The sequence below is a fragment of the Anomaloglossus baeobatrachus genome, chromosome 1, assembly GCF_048569485.1.
Source record: "Anomaloglossus baeobatrachus isolate aAnoBae1 chromosome 1, aAnoBae1.hap1, whole genome shotgun sequence".
Lineage (NCBI taxonomy): Eukaryota > Metazoa > Chordata > Amphibia > Anura > Aromobatidae > Anomaloglossus > Anomaloglossus baeobatrachus.
The window spans coordinates 811,201,626-811,225,435 of NC_134353.1; the positions used below are offsets into that span (position 1 = coordinate 811,201,626).

Sequence of the window (23,810 nt, forward strand, 5' to 3'; positions counted from 1 at the left end):
TGAACCTCTGATGTCACAACTACGGTCCCCGCACTACTGCCTGAGTTAATTCTCATCGTGCAGCTCTGTCTCTTTCTGCTGTCAGTGGGCAGTCATGCTCTATGGTGCTGGCTGTGACAGGACAGGGATGTGGCAGAGCTGAATCGCTGTGGGATCTCGTGTGGATTACTTCTGACCTGCAGGGTTTGTTAAGATTAATAAAATGGTGAAAGAGGGTGTTTTCTGTATTTTATTCCAAATAAAGGATTTTTGGGGTGTATGTTTTTATTTGCATTCACTTACAGATTAGTGATGGGGCGAGGTCTCATAGACGACTGCTATCACTAATCTAGGACTTAGTGGATGCTGTGGGCTGCCATTAACTCCTTATTACCCCGATTGCCACTGCACCAGGGCAACCGGAAAAGCCAGGCCAAGCGCCAGAATTGGATGCGCCACTTCTGGGATAGCTGGAGGCTGCTATTGTTAGGCTGGAAAGGGCCAAATAACGACGGGACTTCCAACCCTAAAAATATTTGCTTCCAGTTGTCTGCTGCATCTCGTCTGGTTTTAGAAAAATGGGGGGACCTCACGTCATTTTTTTTTTTACATACACCAAATAATTAAAAAAAAACAGTATGGGATCCCCTCTATTTTTTATAAAAAGCCAAGGTAAAGCAGACAGCTGAGGGTTGCAGCTGCAGCTGTTTTTGTGCTGGATATGAAAAATGGGGGGGACCTCACGTTTTTTTGACAAAATTTTTTTTAAAAAACAGCTGGCCATTCTGGCTATCCCTCTATCAAGCTATTCTGTTATTTCCTTCTATCTATTCTACATGATCTTTCTAATTATCTTTGTATTTTTTCTATCCATTCTAGCTATCCCTCTATCAAGTTATTCTGTTATTTCTTTCTATCTATGCTATATGATCTTTCTATCCATCTATTCTTTCTATTTGTTCTATCTATTCTAGCTATCTATCAATTATCCTATGCTATCATATTTTATTTCTCCTTTAAAAAAACATACTGACAAAAACGAATCAAAAACGCATAGAAAATGTGTGCGTTTTCACGCGTTTCTTTTTGTCAAACGCAGTGTTTACAGTTGTCAAGTCTGCCAGAGGGTGCATTATTTTGTCAAATCAAGAACACAGCGTGTGGTGATTACTATTCGCACCATCTTCTGCGCCTCTTGTGTTTAGTAGGCTCTATGTCATCACTTTGTTACTAATCTAAGAGGCGCGCTGAGGATGTCTCAGGTAGAAAGGCTCCTCTAGTCCGGCGACCATGGACTAGGGCTATTGACGTTGTCTCTGGTGATTCCTATCGCTCAATTCTACTTAAGACTACTTTCACACATCAGTCTTTTCAAATCCATCAGGTCAGTCATTGCGATGGACCGATGGATCCATTGTTTTGTAGCTGTCAACGGACTTAACGGATTTGTTATTTCAAAGGATTCTGTTCACAGGAATCCTGTGAAATAACTGTTCCGTCGCGTTCGTTACATCCGTTGTGCATTCGTTTTACGACCGATCCGTCATGATCTGTTTGTTTTTCGGACAGCCCAATGGGAGTGCCAGACATTTTGGTGGCCTATTACTGTGTTTTCATAGGCCATCTGTGACAGTTTGTAGAGAAAGGGGCAGAATAAATGTTGTAATAGCTAAAATTGGGTGTGGATTATTCCTATCAAGGCTATCTGGAGCCTTGCAATGTGATTGTGTACATACTGGGCATGCTCAGTAGCAAATGACGGAAAACGGCGGAATCCTGTACCAGTTCCTCTCTCTCTATCCCCACCCCCCCAGGTTTTAAACTGAAATCATTGCACCAACGGAATCCGTTCTTTGTGAAGAATTCCATGCATTTCTTGTCACACGTTGTACAACGCATGAGTCCCATGCGTCAAGCAATGCATGTGACTGATGCAAAACAATGGAAATGTGAACATAGCCTGACTGTGTCAGTTCCTTCCGCCCGACGGTCAGACATTCCAAGGCCATCAGTCGAAATCCGTCGTTAATACAAGTCTATGGGGAAAAACCTGAATCCTGCAAAATATTTTGCAGGATACCGTATTTTGTCAAGTCACCGGATTGTGACTGATGGAAAAAGACTGAAGTGTGAAAGCAGCCTAATGTGACAGATGAATTACACATTTAGGGCACTCAGAACAGTAAGGGAAAAACAACAAAAAATGCACAACAGAATAGGTATTACCACTTGTCTGGGTCCTTTATCCAGCAATAAGCTCTGCTCATGGTGCGAGCACAGGACGCAGCTATTAGGAGATGTACGGTAGCAGGAAGTGAAGCATTTCCCAGTGATCCTCCTGGACTCTGCCTGCTGCCTCCAGCACTCAGGTATTAGCAGACACAGGGCCTGGCCCCGCAGCGAACCCACTTATTGTATTGGCACCCTACCATGCGAGGGCACAGCAAGCCTCAGGGCATTCTGGGAATTGTAGTTATCCCTAGTAGGCTAACATGATAATGTAAACATTGTAGCACTATAAAACATATAGTGCATGTACTATAGAATATAGCATAAATGACATATGTATTACAGTGCTGCAGATGTACTGTATATAGTGTGTAATACAGGGCATGTACTGTATATAGTGTGTATTACAGGACATGTACTATATACAGTATAATGTGTAATACAGGACATGTACTATATACAGTATAATGTGTAATACAGGACATGTACTGTATATAATGTGTAATACAGGATATGTACTGTATATGTGTAATACAAGACATGTACTGTATATAGTGTGTAATACAGGGCATGTACTGTATATAGTGTGTAATACAGGGCATGTACTGTATATAATGTGTAATACAGGGCATGTACTGTATATAGTGTGTAATACAGGGCATGTACTGTATATAATGTGTAATACAGGGCATGCACTGTATATAGTGTGTAATACAGGACATGTACTGTATATAGTGTGTAATACAGGGCATGTACCGTATATAGTGTGTAATACAGGGCATGTACCGTATATAGTGTGTAATACAGGGCATGTACTGTATATAGTGTGTAATACAGGGCATGTACTGTATATAGTGTGTAATACAGGGCATGTACTGTATATAGTGTGTAATACAGGACATGTACTGTATATAGTGTGTAATACAGGGCATGTACTGTATATAATGTGTAATACAGGGCATGCACTGTATATAGTGTGTAATACAGGGCATGTACCGTATATAGTGTGTAATACAGGACATGTAATGTATATAATGTGTAATACAGGACATGTACTGTATATAGTGTGTAATACAGGACATGCACTGTATATAATGTGTAATACAGGGCGTGCACTGTATATAATGTGTAATACAGGGCGTGCACTGTATATAATGTGTAATACAGGGCGTGCACTGTATATAATGTGTAATACAGGGCGTGCACTGTATATAATGTGTAATACAGGGCGTGCACTGTATATAATGTGTAATACAGGGCGTGCACTGTATATAATGTGTAATACAGGGCGTGCACTGTATATAATGTGTAATGCAGGGCGTGCACTGTATATAATGTGTAATGCAGGGCGTGCACTGTATATAATGTGTAATGCAGGGCGTGCACTGTATATAGTGTGTAATGCAGGGCGTGCACTGTATATAGTGTGTAATGCAGGGCGTGCACTGTATATAGTGTGTAATGCAGGGCGTGCACTGTATATAATGTGTAATGCAGGGCGTGCACTGTATATAATGTGTAATGCAGGGCGTGCACTGTATATAATGTGTAATGCAGGGCGTGCACTGTATATAATGTGTAATGCAGGGCGTGCACTGTATATAATGTGTAATGCAGGGCGTGCACTGTATATAATGTGTAATACAGGGCGTGCACTGTATATAATGTGTAATACAGGGCGTGCACTGTATATAATGTGTAATACAGGGCGTGCACTGTATATAATGTGTAATACAGGGCGTGCACTGTATATAATGTGTAATACAGGGCGTGCACTGTATATAATGTGTAATACAGGGCGTGCACTGTATATAATGTGTAATACAGGGCGTGCACTGTATATAATGTGTAATACAGGGCGTGCACTGTATATAATGTGTAATGCAGGACATGTACTATATACAGTATAATGTGTAATACAGGGCATGCACTGTATATAATGTGTAATACAGGGCGTGCACTGTATATAATGTGTAATACAGGACGTGCACTGTATATAATATGTAATACAGGACGTGCACTGTATATAATGTGTAATACAGGACGTGCACTGTATATAATGTGTAATACAGGGCGTGCACTGTATATAATGTGTAATACATGACGTGCACTGTATATAATGTGTAATACAGGGCGTGCACTGTATATAATGTGTAATACAGGGCGTGCACTGTATATAATGTGTAATACAGGGCGTGCACTGTATATAATGTGTAATACAGGGCGTGCACTGTATATAATGTGTAATACAGGGCGTGCACTGTATATAATGTGTAATACAGGGCGTGCACTGTATATAATGTGTAATACAGGGCGTGCACTGTATATAATGTGTAATACAGGGCGTGCACTGTATATAATGTGTAGTACAGGGCGTGCACTGTATTTAATGTGTCGTAGAGGGCGTGCACTGTATATAGTGTGTCGTACAGGGCGTGCACTGTATATAGTGTGTCGTACAGGGCGTGCACTGTATATAGTGTGTCGTACAGGGCGTGCACTGTATATAGTGTGTCGTACAGGGCGTGCACTGTATATAGTGTGTCGTACAGGGCGTGCACTGTATATAGTGTGTCGTACAAGGTGTGCACTGTATATAGTGTGTCGTACAGGGCGTGCACTGTATATAGTGTGTCGCACAGGGCGTGTGTTACGAACCGGCGCCACCATAGCCGCAAGCAGCCTGCTGCGGTTCCTGTTCCGCCCAGGCGCCGGCTGCCGTTTTTGGCCGTGCCTCGGGTCGTCCAGTTGGCTGTTCCTTCCACCACGTCTAAGTGTGGAGAGGCGGCTAGTGCACATGCGTGCGCTGATTTACCCCAGCCAGAGTTTAAGCCTGGTATTTTGCCTAGTGAGCATGCTCAGCCTGATTGTGTTATGTCTGAGACTAAGTGCTCAGTTCAGGCTACTGAGCATGCTCCCACAATTAACCCTAATAGCCTCTTTGCACAGGTACTTGGACTTCGTGCTGTGTCTAAGTTCTGGGATGTGCCTACTGAGCATGCTCAAACTGATAGTCTGCTTTCTAAGCCTGTGGCTCAGGCTACTGAGCATGCTCAGGCACTTAGTGCATCAGAGGCTAGGTCCGGTAAGGACCTCACTGAGCATGTCCGTGAGGTGGCAGGCCCTGATAGGTCAGAGGGTGTCAGGTGTCCTGATGACGTGGCAACTCCGGACTGGCTCGCAGAGGCCCGCCCCTATGATCTGGCACCTCAGTATTGGTCGTCAGACGATGACTGGTGAAGTGTTTGGGGCGTGGCTGCCATGAGGTCATCAATGACGTGGCGGTTCCGGATAGGTCGCATGTGACGTCACTGATGACATGGCACTCTGCTATTGGACCTTGGTGGTTCCACCCTGGGTTTGGGGCGGACCCAGGTTATAAAAGGGGCTGGAGACAACATGGAGGTGCGCAGTCTTCACATTTGCTCAGTCAGAGCACACCTCCATGTTAGAGCCTCATTGCGGCATAAGCCTATGTTGGGAAGCGGTAGGTAGGGTTAGGCGAACGGTGCCTGTCACGCCAAGATTCGTGGCTCGGCACATCAGGGTCAGGCGCCGTGCTTCCCTCCTGCCGTTCCAGTCTTGCTATAGCAGCCCAGTGGCATTAACTGGGTTGCGGCTGCTGTGCTTCCTGTCCGATTGTGCCCCCTACGCACACGGACAACGCACCTGCTGCGCCACCTGTCTGATTGTGCCCCCTACGCACACGGACAACGCATCTGCTGTGCCACCTGTCCGGTTGTGCCCCCTACGCGCACGGACAGTGTACCCCAGGACCCCTGTGGAGTTAACAGGGTGTTCCTTATCCTCCTCGGCTTCCGGGTCAACGCTACTGGTGTACCCATCTGGCCTGACGTGTCCTACACACACGTGGCCAGTCGAGAGGTGGCCAGAAACGCTAATCGGAGGACCGCTCGGCCTGACGTGTCCTACACACGTGGCCGACAGGGCGCTTTCGTGGCGGTCTTCCGGTCAACGCTACCTGGTTACCACCCGGCCTGACGTGTTTCCTGCACACGTGGTTGGTGTAGCGCTAGGTGCACCAAAACGCTAATCGGGTTGTCGTCCGGTCTGACGTGTCCCAACACACGTGACCGTTTCCCAGAGTTCCTGGGTTATCTCAGAGCCATCCAGCTCTATAGTCTCCGCCTAACCCTCAGGTGCCAGCAGCTCCTTTGTCATCTGGAGCACGGTGGGCCCCGACTGGCGATTAGGATATATACCCCCTGGTCCTAATCTGCCGGTCCCCCCGTAACAGCGTGCACTGTATATAGTGTGTCGTACAGGGCGTGCACTGTATATAGTGTGTCGTACAGGGCGTGCACTGTATATAGTGTGTAATTCGTCACAGATTGTGGAAAAACTGATGCGACAGATCCATTGTACTACCGGATCCGGGGAAAAACCGGATTAATCGCCTTAGTTTTTTTCATCCATTTTTCGACAGATCTGTTTTTTAAAAACGCCCAATGGGAGGCTCCAAACGTTATTGGCTACGGAAAACATATGTACAGTGTTTATACAGTACAGTTTTTCATACAGTTTTAATAAATAAGAAAAATGACTTTCGGTCCCCCTCAATTTTGATACCAGCCAAGATAAAGCCTCACAGCTGCTGGCTGGTATTCTCAGGCTGGGGAGACCCACATCATTGGGAACCCCCCTAGCCTAAAAATATCAGCCAGCAGCTGGTCGAGATTGCCGCATCCTTTAGATGCAACAGTCCCGGGACTTTACCCAGCTCATCCCGATGCCCTGGTGTGGTGGCAAACGGGGTAATATATGGGGTTGATACCAGATGTGTAATGTCACCTGGGGTTAGTGATGTCACGGCGTTTATCAGGTACTCGACATCACTAACCCAGTCAGTAACAAAAAAAATAGTCGACAAACAAATTTTTATTTGAAAAAACACTCCCCAACACATTCCCTCTTTAACCAATTTATTGGAAAGAAAAAAACAAATCCGGGTTCGGTGTAATCCAATAACAAGGTCCCACGACGATCCATACTCGCGGCCACAAGTGACTGGGACAGTATGTTGCTGCCGTTCCATAGGAAATGAATGGAGCTGAAACATATTTGTACCAGATTCGGCCCTGCGGCAAAATACCGCTGATGTGAGCGCGGCCTAAAAAAATGTTTCAAAAAAAGTTTTTTAACAAGTAGTTAAACTATAAAAAAAATCTCAAAATAAAGAACAAAATAAAAATATTCCAATAAATATTTATATTTATGTAAAAAAAATAAACTAAACAAAAAACTGCATATGTTTGATGTTTGGTATCGCCACATCCATAACCAATCGATCTATAAAACTGTCACACTAGTTAACCCCTTCAGTGAACACGGTAAAAAAAATAATAAAGTAAAACACTTATCAAAAAGTCACAGATAAATAAAAATGGTACTGCTGAAAACGTCATCTTGTCCTGCAAAAAACAAGCCGCCATCCGGCTCCGTCAGACAAAAACTAAAACTGCTATAGCTCTCAAAAAACAGCAATGCAAAAACTATTTTCCATAAAATTGGTTTTATGCTGTTTTTATGGTATAAAAGCAGCAAAACATAAACACAAAACTATATAAATGTAGTATCGCTGTAATCTTGGTGACCCAAACAATAAAGCTGTCTTATCACTTTTATCAATGTGAAGAAGACTGAAAAGACAAAAGGTGCTAATAGGGTACTAATGTTACAAACATTTGTAGAAAAAATCAGATGTGCATGATACAGTTGTGAAAATAGTCACAACTGCTATTGAAACCGGGTAGCTTACGGTTGCAGCAGGCACCACGAGGAATTAGCATCAAAAATTGAAATAGAAGTGGACTCTCGTGCTGTCGTAAGAAGATGGTCAGCAATAATGGTTAAACGTGATCTCCAATTCATCCCGCAAAACACAAGCCCTCACATGGCTCTGTCGGCAGTAAAATAAAAAAAAACTATAGCCTTCTAGATCTGGTAATGCAAAAAACCTTTAATTTCTAAAAAAAAACGTTCTTAGCGTGATAGTAGCCAAACCTAAAAAACTATATAAATCTAGTGTTGCTGTTATCGTACTGACCTGAAGAATAAATCACTTATACTGCAAGATGAATGGCATAAAAAATAAATAAAGCCAGTTCTTCACCTGATCTTGATTTGTTCATTCTACTTCTAAAAGATCGCAGTATGGTGCAGCTCATATTTATCTGGCACTCTACACTGAGCGCTTACACCAGGGATTACTTTTAAATCTCTGAATAACGTGATTCAGTCAAAATTCCTGGAAAATTCACTGTAATGAGATAGAGAGAGTCACTTTGAACTCCCTTCTGGCCTGTGGTGTGGCAGTGTCCATCTTTTTACGCCTGTTTTCAGACGTGCACAAAAGTGCGGTCATCAACACTTTTGTTCACCATTGAAAAATTGGACACTACTGAACAGAGGCTGAAACACAATCTGGAGTAACTCTGTTGCCTCAATAGCGAATTGATCAGTCAGGGGGTTTCAATTGAATCATGTATTTGTGAGATATCAATGGAAACCGTGATGTACAGTGCCTACAAGTAGTATTCAACCCCCTGCAGATTTAGCAGGTTTGATAAGATGCAAATAAGTTAGAGCCTGCAAACTTCAAACAAGAGCAGGATTTATTAACAGATGCATAAATCTTACAAACCGACAAGTTATGTTGCTCAGTTAAATTTTAATACATTTTCAACATAAAAGTGTGGGTCAATTATTATTCAACCCCTAGGTTTAATATTTTGTGGAATAACCCTTGTTTGCAATTACAGCTAATAATCGTCTTTTATAAGACCTGATCAGGCCGGCACAGGTCTCTGGAGTTATCTTGGCCCACTCCTCCATGCAGATCTTCTCCAAGTTATCTAGGTTCTTTGGGTGTCTCATGTGGACTTTAATCTTGAGCTCCTTCCACAAGTTTTCAATTGGGTTAAGGTCAGGAGACTGACTAGGCCACTGCAACACCTTGATTTTTTCCCTCTTGAACCAGGCCTTGGTTTTCTTGGCTGTGTGCTTTGGGTCGTTGTCTTGTTGGAAGATGAAATGACGACCCATCTTAAGATCCTTGATGGAGGAGCGGATGTTCTTGGCCAAAATCTCCAGGTAGGCCGTGCTATCCATCTTCCCATGGATGCGGACCAGATGGCCAGGCCCCTTGGCTGAGAAACAGCCCCACAGCATGATGCTGCCACCACCATGCTTGACTGTAGGGATGGTATTCTTAGGGTCGTATGCAGTGCCATCTAGTCTCCAAACGTCACGTGTGTGGTTGGCACCAAAGATCTCGATCTTGGTCTCATCAGACCAGAGAACCTTGAACCAGTCTGTCTCAGAGTCCTCCAAGTGATCATGAGCAAACTGTAGACGAGCCTTGACATGACGCTTTGAAAGTAAAGGTACCTTACGGGCTCATCTGGAACGGAGACCATTGCGGTGGAGTACGTTACTTATGGTATTGACTGAAACCAATGTCCCCACTGCCATGAGATCTTCCAGGAGCTCCTTCCTTGTTGTCCTTGGGTTAGCCTTGACTTTTCGGACAAGCCTGGCCTCGGCACAGGTGGAAACTTTCAAAGGCTGTCCAGGCCGTGGAAGGCTAACAGTAGTTCCGTAAGCCTTCCACTTCCGGATGATGCTCCCAACAGTGGAGACAGGTAAGCCCAACTCCTTGGAAAGGGTTTTGTACCCCTTGCCAGCCTTGTGACCCTCCACGATCTTGTCTCTGATGGCCTTGGAATGCTCCTTTGTCTTTCCCATGTTGACCAAGTATGAGTGCTGTTCACAAGTTTGGGGAGGGTCTTAAATAGTCAGAAAATGCTGGAAAAAGAGATAATTAATCCAAACATGTGAAGCTCATTGTTCTTTGTGCCTGAAATACTTCTTAATACTTTAGGGGAACCAAACAGAATTCTGATGGTTTGAGGGGTTGAATAATAAATAACCCTCTGAATAAACTTTTCACAATTTAAAAAAAAAAAAAAATAAGAAATAGCATTCTTTTTTGCTGCAGTGCATTTCACTCTGGCTGATCTACAGTCCAAATGTCACAATGCCAAGTTAATTCCGAATGTGTAAACCTGCTAAATCTGCAGGGGGTTGAATACTACTTGTAAGCACTGTAAGTGCTCAGCATAGAGCATAGGATAATTGTGATCTCGTACAAAATTTTCTGTTTCCAAATTGCCACCGAATAGCATTCAATCCAGCTAACAAAAACACAAGTCCCCACTCATGTCTGTATTCTGTTAATGGAAATAGGAGGCTTCCACGTTACTGGTAACACAAAGGCTTTAGAAAAATGTTATAGTCCCACCCCTCAGAAAAGAAATTCAGTAACTTCTGTGCTCCTAAATCCTAATGCCTCCCTCCCTTCTAAGCCCCACAAAGTGCCTAAACCACAGTTAGCACCCACATTTTTGGCATTGTTGTACTGAAGAGAGCCCTCTTTATTTACGGGGTGTATGTCTCCAGAAACACGAGCTGCGCACAATGTACAGGCACTATAATGTACTAGGCACAACAAGGTCTTATTTGCAATTTTTAATTCTGCAACATTCACTGCGCTTGACACCATGGGTGTTTTCCATAGACTAAATCATCAATACAACCGTAGATGAACTCCTTGAGGGGTGTAATTTCCAAAATGTAGTCACTTAAGGGGGTTTCTGTTGTTCTGGCACTTAGTGGCTTTGCAAATAGAATTTACAAACTATTCTAGGAAAATCGGTGCTCCAAAAATCAAATGATGCTCCTTCCCTCCCGAGCTCAGCAGAGCAGCCAAACAGTACTGAACAATTATGTGTGGAGAATTGCCATGTTCAGGAGAACTTGTGCAACACATTATGGGGCTTTTTACCTATTCCCCTTGTGAAAATTGGAAATCTGGGATTAAAACAACATTTTAGTGGTAAAAATGTAATTATTTTTTCTTCACTGCTCAGTTCTATAACATTGTGTAACACCTGTAGTGTGAATATGCTCACTACACCCCGGGGTGAATTCATTGAGGGGTGCAGTTTGTTTAATGGGGTCACTTGTGGGGAATTTCCGGTGTTCTGGCATTATGATATGGCACCCGCTAACCATTCCATCTAAATCTGCACTGCAATATGGCACTCCTTCCCTTCTTCACTTTGCACTGTGCATCAAAAGTCGTTTTTGACCACATATGGAGTAATGGTGTACTCAGAAGAAATTGCACTCCATTTTCTCCTGTTACCCCAGTGAATTTAAAAAAATAGAGTTAACGTAACTTTTTTTTAGGTTAAAATTTAATTTTTTCTTGGTCACCGCTCATTGTTATAAAATTGTGTGAAGCACCTGGAGGTTCAAGGTGCTCATTAAAGACCTAGATACATTCCTTGAGGGGTCTAAGTTTCCAAAATGGGGTCACTTGTGGACTCCACTGTTTGGGCACATCAGGGGCTTTCCAAATGCGACATGGCATCAGCTAATGATTCCAGCCAATTTTGCAGTCAAATGGCACTTCTTCCCTTCTCAGCCCTGCCATGCACCTAAACAGTTGATTTCCAGCACAAATTGAAGCATCAGTGTAATCAGGAGAAATTGCTCAATAAAATGTATGGTGCATTTTCTTCTGTTTCCCTTGTGAAAAAAAGCTATGTGGTTGAAGTAACAATTTTCTGTTAATAATGTATTTTTTATTTTCATGGCTCAATGTTATAAAATTCTGTGAACACCTTTTTCCAGGTCTTCACCAAACAGCTAGAAACATTCTTTGATGGGTTTAGTTTACAAAATGGGGTCACTTGTGGGGTAGCCCCACTACTTAGGCACATCAGGGGTTCTCCAAACGTGATATGGTGTCCGCTAATCATTGCAGCTATTTTAGCATTCAAAAGGTCAAATGGCGCTCTTTCCTTTCCGAGCCCTGCCGTTTCTCCAAACGGTAGATTTCTAGCACATGTGAGGTATCGGCATACTCAGGAGAAATTGCACAATAAATTGTATGGTGCACTTTCCCATGATACTGTTGTGAAAATGCAAAATTTGGGGCTAAAGTAACATTTTTGTGGGAAAAAAGTAAAATTTAATTTTTTTTCATCCACTTTACTTTCATTCCTGTGATGCACCTGAATAAACCTTAATAAACACCTTAATAAACTTCTTGGATGTGGTTTTCAGCAGTGTGAGGGATGCAGTTTTTAAAATGTTGTCACCTTTAGGTATTTTCTGTCACCTAGGCCCCTCAAAGTCAGTTCACATATGATGTGGTCCCTAAAATAAATGGCTTTGCAAATTTTGTTGTAAAAATTGCTGCTATGCTTTGAACCCTCCTAACTTCCTAACAAAAAAAATATGTTTCAAAATTTGGGCTGATGTAAAGTTGACATGTGGGAAATGTTACATATTAATTAATTTGTGTGACATAACTCTCTGGTTTAAGGACATAAAAATTCAAAGTTTGAAAAATGCAAAATTTTCGCTAAATTTCCAATATTTTAACAAATTAACGCAAAAAATATCATCTTAAATTTACCACTGTCACAAAAAACAGTCTCAGAATCAACAGGATCCGTTGAAGCGTTCCAAAATTATAACTTCATAAAATGACACTAGTCAGAAATGCAAAAAATGTCCTGGTGAACATAGGCTAAGGTAAAGGGGTTAAGAATATAAATCTGAAAATTGTGGCATACATTTTTATTCAGCCCCCATGAGTCAATACTTTGTAGAACCACCTTTTGCTGCGATTACTCCTGCAAGTCTTTTGAGGTAAGTCTCTACCAGCTTTGCACATCTAGAGGCTGACATTTTTGCAGAATATCTCTATCTCAGTGAGATTGAATGGAGAGCAATTTTTAAAGGCCCCGTCACACTAAGCAACATCGCTAGCAACATCGCTGCTAACGAACAACTTTTGTGACGTTGCTAGCGATGTTGCTTAGTGTGACATCCAGCAACAACCTGGCCCCTGCTGTGAGGTCGTTGGTTGTTGCTGAATGTCCTGGGCCATTTTTTAGTTGTTGCTGTCCTGCTGTGAAGCACAGATCGCTGTGTGTGACAGCGAGACAGCAACAACTAAATGTGCAGGCAGCAGGAGCCGGCTTCTGCAGAGGCTGGTAACCAATGTAAACATCGGGTAACCAAGAAGCCCTGTCCTTGGTTACCCGATATTTACCTTTGATACCAGCCTCCGCCGCTCTCACTGCCTGTGCTGCCGGCTCCTGCTCTGTGCACATGTAGCTGCAGCACACATCGGGTTAATTAACCCGATGTGTGCTGTAACTAGGAGAGCAAGGAGCCAGCGCTAAGCATTGTGCGCTGCTCCCTGCTCTGTACACATTTAGCTGCAGCACACATCGGGTAATTAACCCGATGTGTGCTGTAACTAGGAGAGCAGGGAGCCAGCGCTCAGTGTGCGCTGCTGCCTGCTCTCTGCACGGTTGGTTACCCGATATTTACCTTAGTTACCAAGCGCAGCATCTTCCACGCAGCGCTGGGGGCTTGTCACTGGTTGCTGGTGAGCTCACCAGCAACTTGTGTAGCGACGCTCCAGCGATCCCTGCCAGGTCAGGTTGCTGGTGGGATCGCTGGAGCGTTGCAGTGTGACATCTCACCAGCAACCTCCTAGCAACTTACCAGCGATCCCTATCGTTGTTGGGATCGCTGGTAAGTTGCTTAGTGTGACGGTACCTTAAGTCTTGCCAGAGATACTTGAAGATACATGTGAATATACGTTGATCAATACCATTCCATTGTTCCATTGTGTTTTCCAAAAATACTCTCTGCAGGCCTGCCCTACCACCATATGTTTGAATTATTTATTTACCCCTTCTGAACCAGGCTTTGGTTTTGTTTTCTAATTTTTACAATTTCCTTTTTCCTTCCTTTCTTCCAAGAGCCATAACTTTATATTTTTCTGTTGTTGGAGCTGTGTAAGGGCTGTGATTGTTTGCACTATACAGTTATGGCCAAAAGTGTTGGCATCCTTGAATTTCTTCCAGAAAATGCAGTATTTCTCCCTAAAATTATTGCAATTACATATGTTTTGTTATACACATATTTATTTCCTTTGTGTGTAAAAACAAAATGGAGAAAAAAGGCATGATTTCACACAAAACTCCATAAATGAGCCACACTATTGTTGGCACATTTCCAAAATTGTGGGTAAACAACTTTGTTTCAAGCGTGTGATGCTGATTCAAAAGAAAAGTGGAGAACATGACTCAATCTTTGCATTGTGTATCTGTGTGTACCACACTAAGCATGGACAACAGAAAGAGGAGAAGAGAACTGTCTGAGGACTTGAGAACCAAAATTGTTGAAATATATCTACAATTCTAAGGTTATGAGTTTATCTCAAAAGATCTTGATGTTCTTTTGTACATAATGCACAACTTAACCAAGAAGTTTACAACCCATGGCACTGTAGCTAATCTCCTTGGACGTGAACAGCAGAGAAAAATTGATGAAAAAGAGGATAAGGAGCCCAAATCAAGTTACAAAAAAATTCATCAGCATTCATGGGTGCATCAGTGTCAGCGCAAACTATCCGTCCACATTTGAATGAAATGAAAAACTATAGCAGGAGACCCAAGAGGACCCCACTGTTGACACAGGCATAAAAAAGCTAGCAAATAACTGCAGCTTGCAAAAATGTACGTAAGCCAAAATCCTTCCGGGAAAGTGTTTTGTGGACAGCTGAGACAAATATAGAGTTTTTTGGTAAAGCACATTTATTCTTTTGTTTACTGAAAATAGAATGAGGCCTACAAAGAAAAGAACACAGTACCTACAGTAAAATATGGTGGAGGTTGAAAGATATTCTTGGGTGGTTGTTCTGCCTCGGCCCTTAACTGTGTGCAAGGCATCATGAAATCTGAAGTTCACCAAAGGATTCTGTGTCACAATGCAGTGTCCAGTGTCTGAAAGCTGGGTTTGCGTCCTAGGTCATGTTTCATCCAGTAGGATCATGACCCCAAACAGAAGCAAGCCCCCAGAAATGGATAGAAACAAGGTCTAAATCCAATTCCAGTTGAGGAATGTAAGAAGCTTGTTGATGATTTTAGGAAGTGATTGATTGCAGTTATTTATTTCTAAGTGAGTGCAACCAAATATTTAGTTGAGGGTGCCAACAATCTTGTCCGGCCCATTTTTGGAATTTTGTGTGAAATTATGTCCAATTTGCCTTTTGTTATCTATATTTTTGTGTGTTGTTCCATTGCACACAAAGGAAATAAACGTGTATATCAAAACGTGTAATTGCAATAATTTTTCTAGGAGAAAAACTTCATTTTCTGGAACAATTTCAACTGCAGTATCTAGTGAAATTCAGGTACCACTATGAGTCCCAGCCATCAGCTGTTCTTTATACGTTATCCAGAGACTGCAGTAGGCCTTTAGCAGGCTACCAATTGGCATCACACAATCAAATCTAGGATGGGGTTGCGGCCAAGCAACCAGATAACGTAAATGCCACGTCTGTGATAGAGGCATCTAAATTGTGATTGGAGATAACTCTTGATAGCTGCTTTTAGAGGCATATGACGGCATAGCTGGCATCTGCCCTTTATTGAGTGGAAGTACACTCCATACAAGCACACACTGACTGTGATATACGAGGTTGCCCAAAAGAGATGATTACTACTGTTCAGGACATTAGAGCTTCCCCTTTTTATTCTCTACTTACCTGATAAGGGGGCCCCATCTCTGTATATCCATGATTAGTGCCCTTCCCAAAGGCAATCATAGAAATTTATTTCCTGGTAGGGTTTTGGGCAGCATGCTCTGCCCATTTTAGGAGATGTAAAAACACTTCTGTTCTGAACACCACCAGGAAGATGCAACAACTTCGCCATGTTTGTATATACGGTAGATTTGGGATCAAGGGGTAAAATTTCATCTTATGAGAGTGTCAAAGTGGCATAGGCAGATGCAGACTTATAGCCATGCAATGTTTCTTGGGAAATAACGTATTCAAATTACACCTTCACAGAGAAGGAAAAATGGTCAAGTCAATATTGAACCTTCGAGGAACCGTGCCACATACTTAAGATATAAAGCCAAACCAGTATATTCTCCAAAAGGAAAAGACCTTAAAAAGAACCTGTCAGTACAATTTTATACAGTAAAGAAAAGGCTGTAATGCTGATTAAACAGAGAAACCCACTCTTCAGTCTTTCACAGGTCACTGCTAAAATTTCAGACAGGAGGCAAGTCATTCACAGACAGGAGGCAGGCAGAGGGGATAGGGAATCACAGACAGGGAGGAGAAGACTCCGGGGTACTTTGCACACTGCGACATTGCTAGCATCGGCTAGCGATGCCGAGCGCGATAGTACCCGCCCCCATCGCACATGCGATATCTTGTGATAGCTGCCGTAGCGAACATTATCGCTACGGCAGCATCACACGCACTTACCTGCCCTGCGACATCGCTCTGGCCAGCAACCCACCTCCTTCCTAAGGGTGCGGGTCGTGCGACATCACACAGCAGGCGGCCAATAGAAGCGGAGGGGCGGAGATGAGCGGGACGTAAACATACCGCCCACCTCCTTCCTTCCGCATTGGCGGTGGAGGCAGGTAAGGAGATGTTCCTCGCTCTAGCGGCTTCACACACAGTGATGTGTGCTGCCGCAGGAACGAGGAACAACATCTTCTCTCCTATTGGTGCGACATTATGAAAATGTCCGACGCTACACAGATCACCGATTTACGACGCTTTTGCAATCGTTTATCGGCGCATCTAGGCTTTACACGTTGCGACGTTGTTACCGGCACCAGATGTGCGTCACTTTCGATTTGACCCCGACGATATCACAGTAGCGATGTCGCAACGTGCAAAGTACCCCTCAGTGTACAGTCCAGCCTCGGTGCACCAAATGTAATCAGCTAAAAACGTCAAATGTTGATTGAAAAAAAACAACAAAGCAAATATCTTCACCAAAGGTATTAATTTAATCATTATAGCGCCATGCCTGCACAATATATTACAAATTCATGCTGACAGGTTCTCTTTAAGTTGCAGACAACTGTTTCACGATTTTTACCTTTCATTACTGCAGTGTAGGAGACTGGTTGACATCTTGCACACAATTTTTGTGGATGTGTGTCTCCAAGATCAAGAACCCACATCTTTAATGAGAAATGGAGGAGCAATTTACTGGAGCTCTATGTACAACAGTAGGAAGTTTTTATCACACATAGTTACTTATATTGATTGGTATGTATGCCAGATTTACTGATAAGCGTGCTATTAGTCAAAAATAATTTATAATAATCGCTCATCAGGCTGGGACAATTCTTCTTGGTCAACTTGATTTGTGATGTCCCAACTGGCAACGTTATGTGGCTTTTCTCACATTGTGTAGGGGTAATCTGTCCTGCAAACCCAAGGGATAAATTGTGCTGTTTCTGTGTTTCATTGCCTTTCAGAAATGCAAAATCCCAGGAAAGAAATGGTTTCTCAGCTGCACAACTTCTGTGCTCTGGGCGATACTACTAAGCTGTTTGCTCTTCTAAGTCATTCATCCTCCATCATTAATGAAACCGCTGAAAATGGATGGAGTGCTCTTATGTACGCAGCCAGGAATGGCCACTTTGATGTAGTGAAGATGCTTTTGGAGAAAGGGTAATTACACATATCTTTCTTTTATATTTGCTTCATGCCGGCTTCTTAATACAATTATAGAAGAAAATCAGTCTATTCTACTTTTCAACTTGCAGCTCCACAGCCCTAATTTACACTGAATAGTTTACATTAGAAGATCTCAGCATCGGTGCTCCAGGACACCAAGTGTGACATATTTCAATTATATCAGAGTATGAATTTCTCAGCTAAAATGACTAAGCCTTACTTATCTGTGTCCTTTACACAAATGTAGGCAATTTAGAGTCTCGGGACGTAGTTAAAACTGTTATCTGCTTCTCTGTAATAGAAGAGACAGTAAAGCGAATATTGAAAAGTAGGAGAAGATTCTAGAGGAAATGCTCTGTAGACTGATGCTATAGGAAAGTACCATATGTAAAACTGTGAAGGCTCAACTATTGCAAAGACTGCAGGAAAAAAAGGATGCTGGGTATTCTGTTACATTGCTTTAAAAAATGATTCACACCTTGTGAACTTTCCACATTTTGTCACGTTACATACATACACTTACATGTATTTTTGGGGGATTTTATGTGATATACCAGTACTAGCTAGGTAGCAAGTATTTGAGAAGTGTAAAAGAAATGATACATTATTTAAAAAATAAAAATCTGAAAATTGTGATGTGCATTTATATTCAGCTCCCCATAGTCTCATTCACCTAAATAAAATCCTGAGTGACCAATTGCCTCCAGAAGTCGCCTAATTAGTAAATTGAGTACACCTGTATGTAATTCATTTTCTATATAACTACAGCTGTTCTGTGAAGACCTCAGAGGTTTAGTAGAGATCAAACAGCATGAAGAAAACCAAGGAACGCACCAGATAGGTCACACCTACCAAGACACGGCCGTCCACCTACACTGAGATCCCAAGCAAGGTGAGCACTAATTACAGTTGTGCTCAAAAATGTACATACCCTGGCAGAATTTTTGTTTTCTTGGCCTTTTTTCAGAAGATATGAATAGTAACACACAAACTTTTTTCCACTTATGGTTAGTGGTTGGGTGAAGATATTTATTCTCAAACTACTGTATTTTCTCTTTTTAAATCATAATGACAACCAAACACATCCATATGACCCTAATCAAAAGTTCACATACCCTGGTGATTTTGGCCTGATAACTTGCACAGACGTTGACACAAATGGGTTTGAATGGCTAATAAAGGTGACATCCTCACCTGTGACCTGTTTGCTTGTAAGCAGTGTGTGTACATAAAAGCTGAGTGAGTTTCTGGGATCCAGACAGACTCTTGCATCTTTCATCTAGCCACTGACGTTTGTGGATTGTGAGTCACGGGGAAAGCAAAAGAATTGTCAACGGATCTACGGGAAAAGATAGTTGAACTGTATATAACAGGAAAGATATACAAAAAGATATACAAGGAATTGATAATGCCAGTAAGCAGTATTCAAACTGTGATTAACAAATGGAAAATCAGAGGCTCTGTAAAAACCAAACCACAATCAAGTAAACCAACAAAAATTACGGCCACAACTGCCAGGAAAATTGTTCCAGGTGAAAAGAAAAACCCACAAATAACATCAGCTGAAGTACAGGACTCACTGAAAACTAGCGGTGTGGCTGTTTCAAGATGCACAATAAGGAGGCACTTGAAGAAAAATGGGCTGCATAGTCGAGACGCCTGAAGAAAGCCATTACTGCGCAAATGCCACAAAGTATCTCGCCTACAATACGCCAAACAACGTAGAGACAAGCCTCCAAACTTCTCGAACAAGGTAATGTGAAGTGATGAGACCAAAATCAAACTTTTTGGCCACAACCATAAACATTACATTTGACGAGGTGTCAACAAGGCCTATGATGAAAGGAACACCATTCCTACTGTAAATCACAGAGGTGGATCGCTGATGATGTGGACATATGTGACCTATAAAGGCAAAGGAAACGTGGTCAAAGTTGAAGGAAAGATGAATGTAGTACATTATCAGCAAATACTGAAGGCAAATTTGCACTCATCAGCCCAGAGGCTGCGCATGGGACGTTCTTATACATTCCAATATGACAACGATCCAAAACACAAGGCCAAGTCGACCTGTTATTGGCTTCAGCAGAACAAAGTGAAGGTGGTTCTGGAGTAGCCATCTCAGTCTCCTGACCTCAATATCATTGAGCCACTCTGGGGTGAATTCAAGTGCAAGAAAGCCCAGGAATTTAAAGGAACTGGAGGCTTTTTGCCAAGAAGAATGGGCAGCTTTAGCATCTGAGAAAATAAAGAGCCTCATCCACAACTACCACAAAAAACTTCAAGCTGTCATTCATGTTAGAGGGAGCAATACACGGTATTAAGAACTGGGGTATATGAACTTTTGATCAGGGTCATTTGGATGTTTTTGGTTGCTAATTTTGCGCTTTGTTTTTTTTTGTTTCGCATTCCTTCTTCAGAGAGCGGTAACTTTTTATGTTTCAGTCAATCATGTCATGTGATGTCTCATTTTTTGGCGGAACGAGCTGTACCTTTAAATGAAACTATGAGTTTTACCATATAGTGTACTGGAAAACTGATACAAATGTAGCAACAATTCCAAGGTAGCAACTCTCTTGATGCAAAGAAAATTTAAAAATTAACTTTTAATAAATCCACTAAAAGTGGTTAAATAACCCCAGACAAACAACACTAAAAAGTAGGTTTGGCCCCTCCTGTCAATTCAGGGGATATGTATAAACCAAAACTAAAGTTGAATTTCAACCGCAATAATACATTGGACTTATCTCACCAAAATCATAGGTGCCATTTACCATTAAAGTCCACTGGTAATAATAAATCGGATTTGTCTCACCAAACGTGTACAGGTGCCACTCTTCATTAAAGGTAATGGGGTCCAATTCATTCACTAATGGAGCCCTTTAAGAAAGGAATATACCTCCCGACGCGTTTCGTTCAGAAAATACTCTTCAGGGGAGTCATAAATACGGCAAATCCATCTCAGGTCTCATTCAATATGGACCTGTTACCTATATAACATGCCGGAATAAACATGTAAAATAACAATGAATATCAGCATGTCAGCAGACCCGGCTTAAATTCATATCCAGAAAGGCACTCACCAGTCAGCCTAGACTCATCAAGGAGACATAGATACGGCGGACCCAATCCTAGTCCCTTAACACATGGACCAGACGCCTAAATGACACGCTGAAAAAGATGCACAGTATAACAATAGACATCAGCAAGTCAGCGGTCATCATAGATCTCACACATATAAAGGTTGATGGGGAACTTACCACGTGGCAGGAGCGGCCGTGCCTCTCGTTCTCTCAAGGAGCCGCCGCATAATGCTAGATTTTAAACGTTCCCCCTCACCTGGACATGTGACGCTGTTTCCGCCCACTCAATCACATGACAACGGCCGGATGCGCCGCGTCATACTGTTTACACGGTTACTAAGGCAACAAGTGCCGTCCTCTCTCTGCCAGGTCATGTGAACATCACGTCACACAAGCCGAGCAGAGAGAAACATTATCTCAAACCGGAAACAGTGTTCCATTTGGTTTATTAGCGCAAACAGCATAAAGGTAGTCACTCTCTCAATATACAGATGTGACAACCATATTAGACAGGAGGAGATTTCCATGAATAACAGCTAAAAGGAGCATGATGTAACATATTAGATTGTTTGTAGTATGGAATATGCACACCGCTTTAAAAGACGGTTCAACCAACGATTACTACAGACAATTTTGAGGTGACTGCATACTGCATTACAGATTATAGCCATGTCACCAAATTCTCTAGGACATACTACTGGGGAACATATTAGAAGTATGTCACCCATATATATGGCAGTGTCATTCTTAGCTCAAAAATTAATATTTACACTCAAAAAGCCCAATCAAGCAAAGGAACCTTCAGAAGAAGTTGTGTTGTTTGTCTGTGGTTATTTAACCACTTTTAGTGGATTTATTAAAAGTTAATTTTTAAATTTTCTTTGCATCAAGAGAGTTGCTACCTTGGAATTGTTGCTACATTTGTATTGATTTTTGAAATTTACCCAGTGGCTATCTGCGTACTGGAAAACTGCAAAAAAAATCCAAATGCAGAAAAATTGCAAAAAAAAAAGTGAGTGCACTATTGTTTTTGAGATATTTTGTTCACTGTGTTCACTATATGGTAAAACTGATTTGTGGGTGTGATGCCTGAAGTTGATGCGAGTTTGTAGACACCAAACATGAATAGGTTTACTTTTATCTAAGGGGTTAAAAAAAATCAGAAGTTTGTCCAGAAAAAATAGCGTACGTTTTGCGCCATTTCCGTGACCCATAGCATTCTCATTTTTCGAGATCTATGGCTCAGTGATAGCTTATTTTTTGCATCACGGACTGACGTTTTTAATGGTACCATTTCTGCGCAGATGCATCATTTGGATCGCCTGTTATTGCATTTTGCGCAAAATTTGCAGAGACCAAAAAACATAATTTTGGCGTTTAGAATTTTTTTGACGCTACCCTGTTTACCAATCAGATTAATTGATTTTATATTTTGATAGATCGGGCGTTTCTGAACGCGGCGATACCAAATGTGTGTAATATTTTTAATTTTTTTTAAGCCTTAAGTTTCAATGGGGCGAAAAAGGGGTGATTTGAACTTTTTATGTTTTTAGGTTTTTTTTTTAATTTTTAAAAACTTTTTTTAAACTTTTTTTTATTTTACTAGTACCCCTAGGGGGCTATAAGGATCAGCAGTCTGATCGCTCATTCTTTTCTCCCGATCAGAGCAGCACGGCTCAGATCGGGAGAAATTATCATGTCTTGTACCCTGCAGTACTCGGCTGCTAGTTACAGGACCTGAGTCATGTGAGCTACAGAGCTACAGGAGTCATCCCATGATCCTGTGCTACCATGACAACCATCGGATGCATGTGATCACGTCACGTGACTTCCGGTGGTGGCCAGTGAGTATGCGATTACCACGTTCGCCGTTAAAATGGCGCTGTCACATGTTGAAAGCACCATTTAAGGGGTTAACCGGTACGTGTAGATAGCAATTCCACTCGTACCTGTAAGGCGTACATGTCAGCTGTACATATCAGCTGACATGTGCGCGGATCCCCGTCTGCAGCCCACAGCAGCAGGTGGGGATTAACACTATGACCGCAAGGACGTCAGATTACTGCCCGCTGTCATTAAGGAGTTAAAAAGAGAAAACATAGTAGTTTGACAATAAATGGCTTCACCCAACCACTAACCATGAGTAGAAAAAAAGTTTGTATTATCATTCATATTCTGTGAAAAAAGGACAAGAAAGCATAAACTCTGCCGGGGAATGTAAGTTTTTGAGCACAACTGTAGATAAGAAGCCAAAAGGCTCATGGTTACTATGGAGAAGCTGCAGAGATCCACAGCTCATGTGAGGGAATCTGCCCACAGGACAACTGCTGTTGGTCGTATACTGCATAAATCTGGCCTTTGTGGAAGAAACACATTTTTTAAAGCAAACCATAAGAAGTCTTGTTTGCAGTTTGCAAAAAGCCATGTAGGGGACAAAGCTAGTAATGCGTAAGAAGGTGCTCTGGTCAGATGAGATTAAAGTAGAACTTTTTTTGGCTAAATGCAAAATACTATGTGCGGCGGATAACTAACACCCTGAAAACATCATCCCCACGGTAAAACATGGTGGGGGCAGCATCATGCTGTGGAGATGCTTTTCTTCCGCAAGGACAGGGAAGCTGGTCAGAGTTCATGGGAGATGGATGGAGCTAAATACAGCAATACTAGAGGAAGACTTGATAGATGTTGCAAAAGACTTTGGGTTAGGCTCACCTTCCAGCACGATAACGACCCTCTACATACTGACAGAACTACATTGGATTGGTTTGTATCAAAGCATATTAACGTGTGTGAATGGTCCAGTCAGAGTCAAGACTTAAATTCCTTGCGAATCTGTGGCAAAACATGAAAATTGCTGTTCACAGACGTCTCCACCTAATGTAACTGAGCTAAAAGAAAGGTAAAAAAAA

General features: G+C 42.1%; 1 protein-coding gene across 1 annotated transcript in view; it reads left to right on the forward strand.

Annotated features, from left to right (window-relative positions):
• Positions 1-2,280: 2,280 nt before the first annotated feature.
• Positions 2,281-23,810, forward strand: part of NUDT12 (nudix hydrolase 12) — a 56,906-nt gene continuing 35,376 nt past the window's right edge. The window contains exons 1-2 of the mRNA XM_075325032.1: positions 2,281-2,348; positions 17,617-17,812. Of these exons, the coding sequence (XP_075181147.1) occupies positions 17,619-17,812 (194 nt within the window). The 5' untranslated portion in view covers positions 2,281-2,348; positions 17,617-17,618. The remainder of the gene's footprint in view (positions 2,349-17,616; positions 17,813-23,810) is intronic.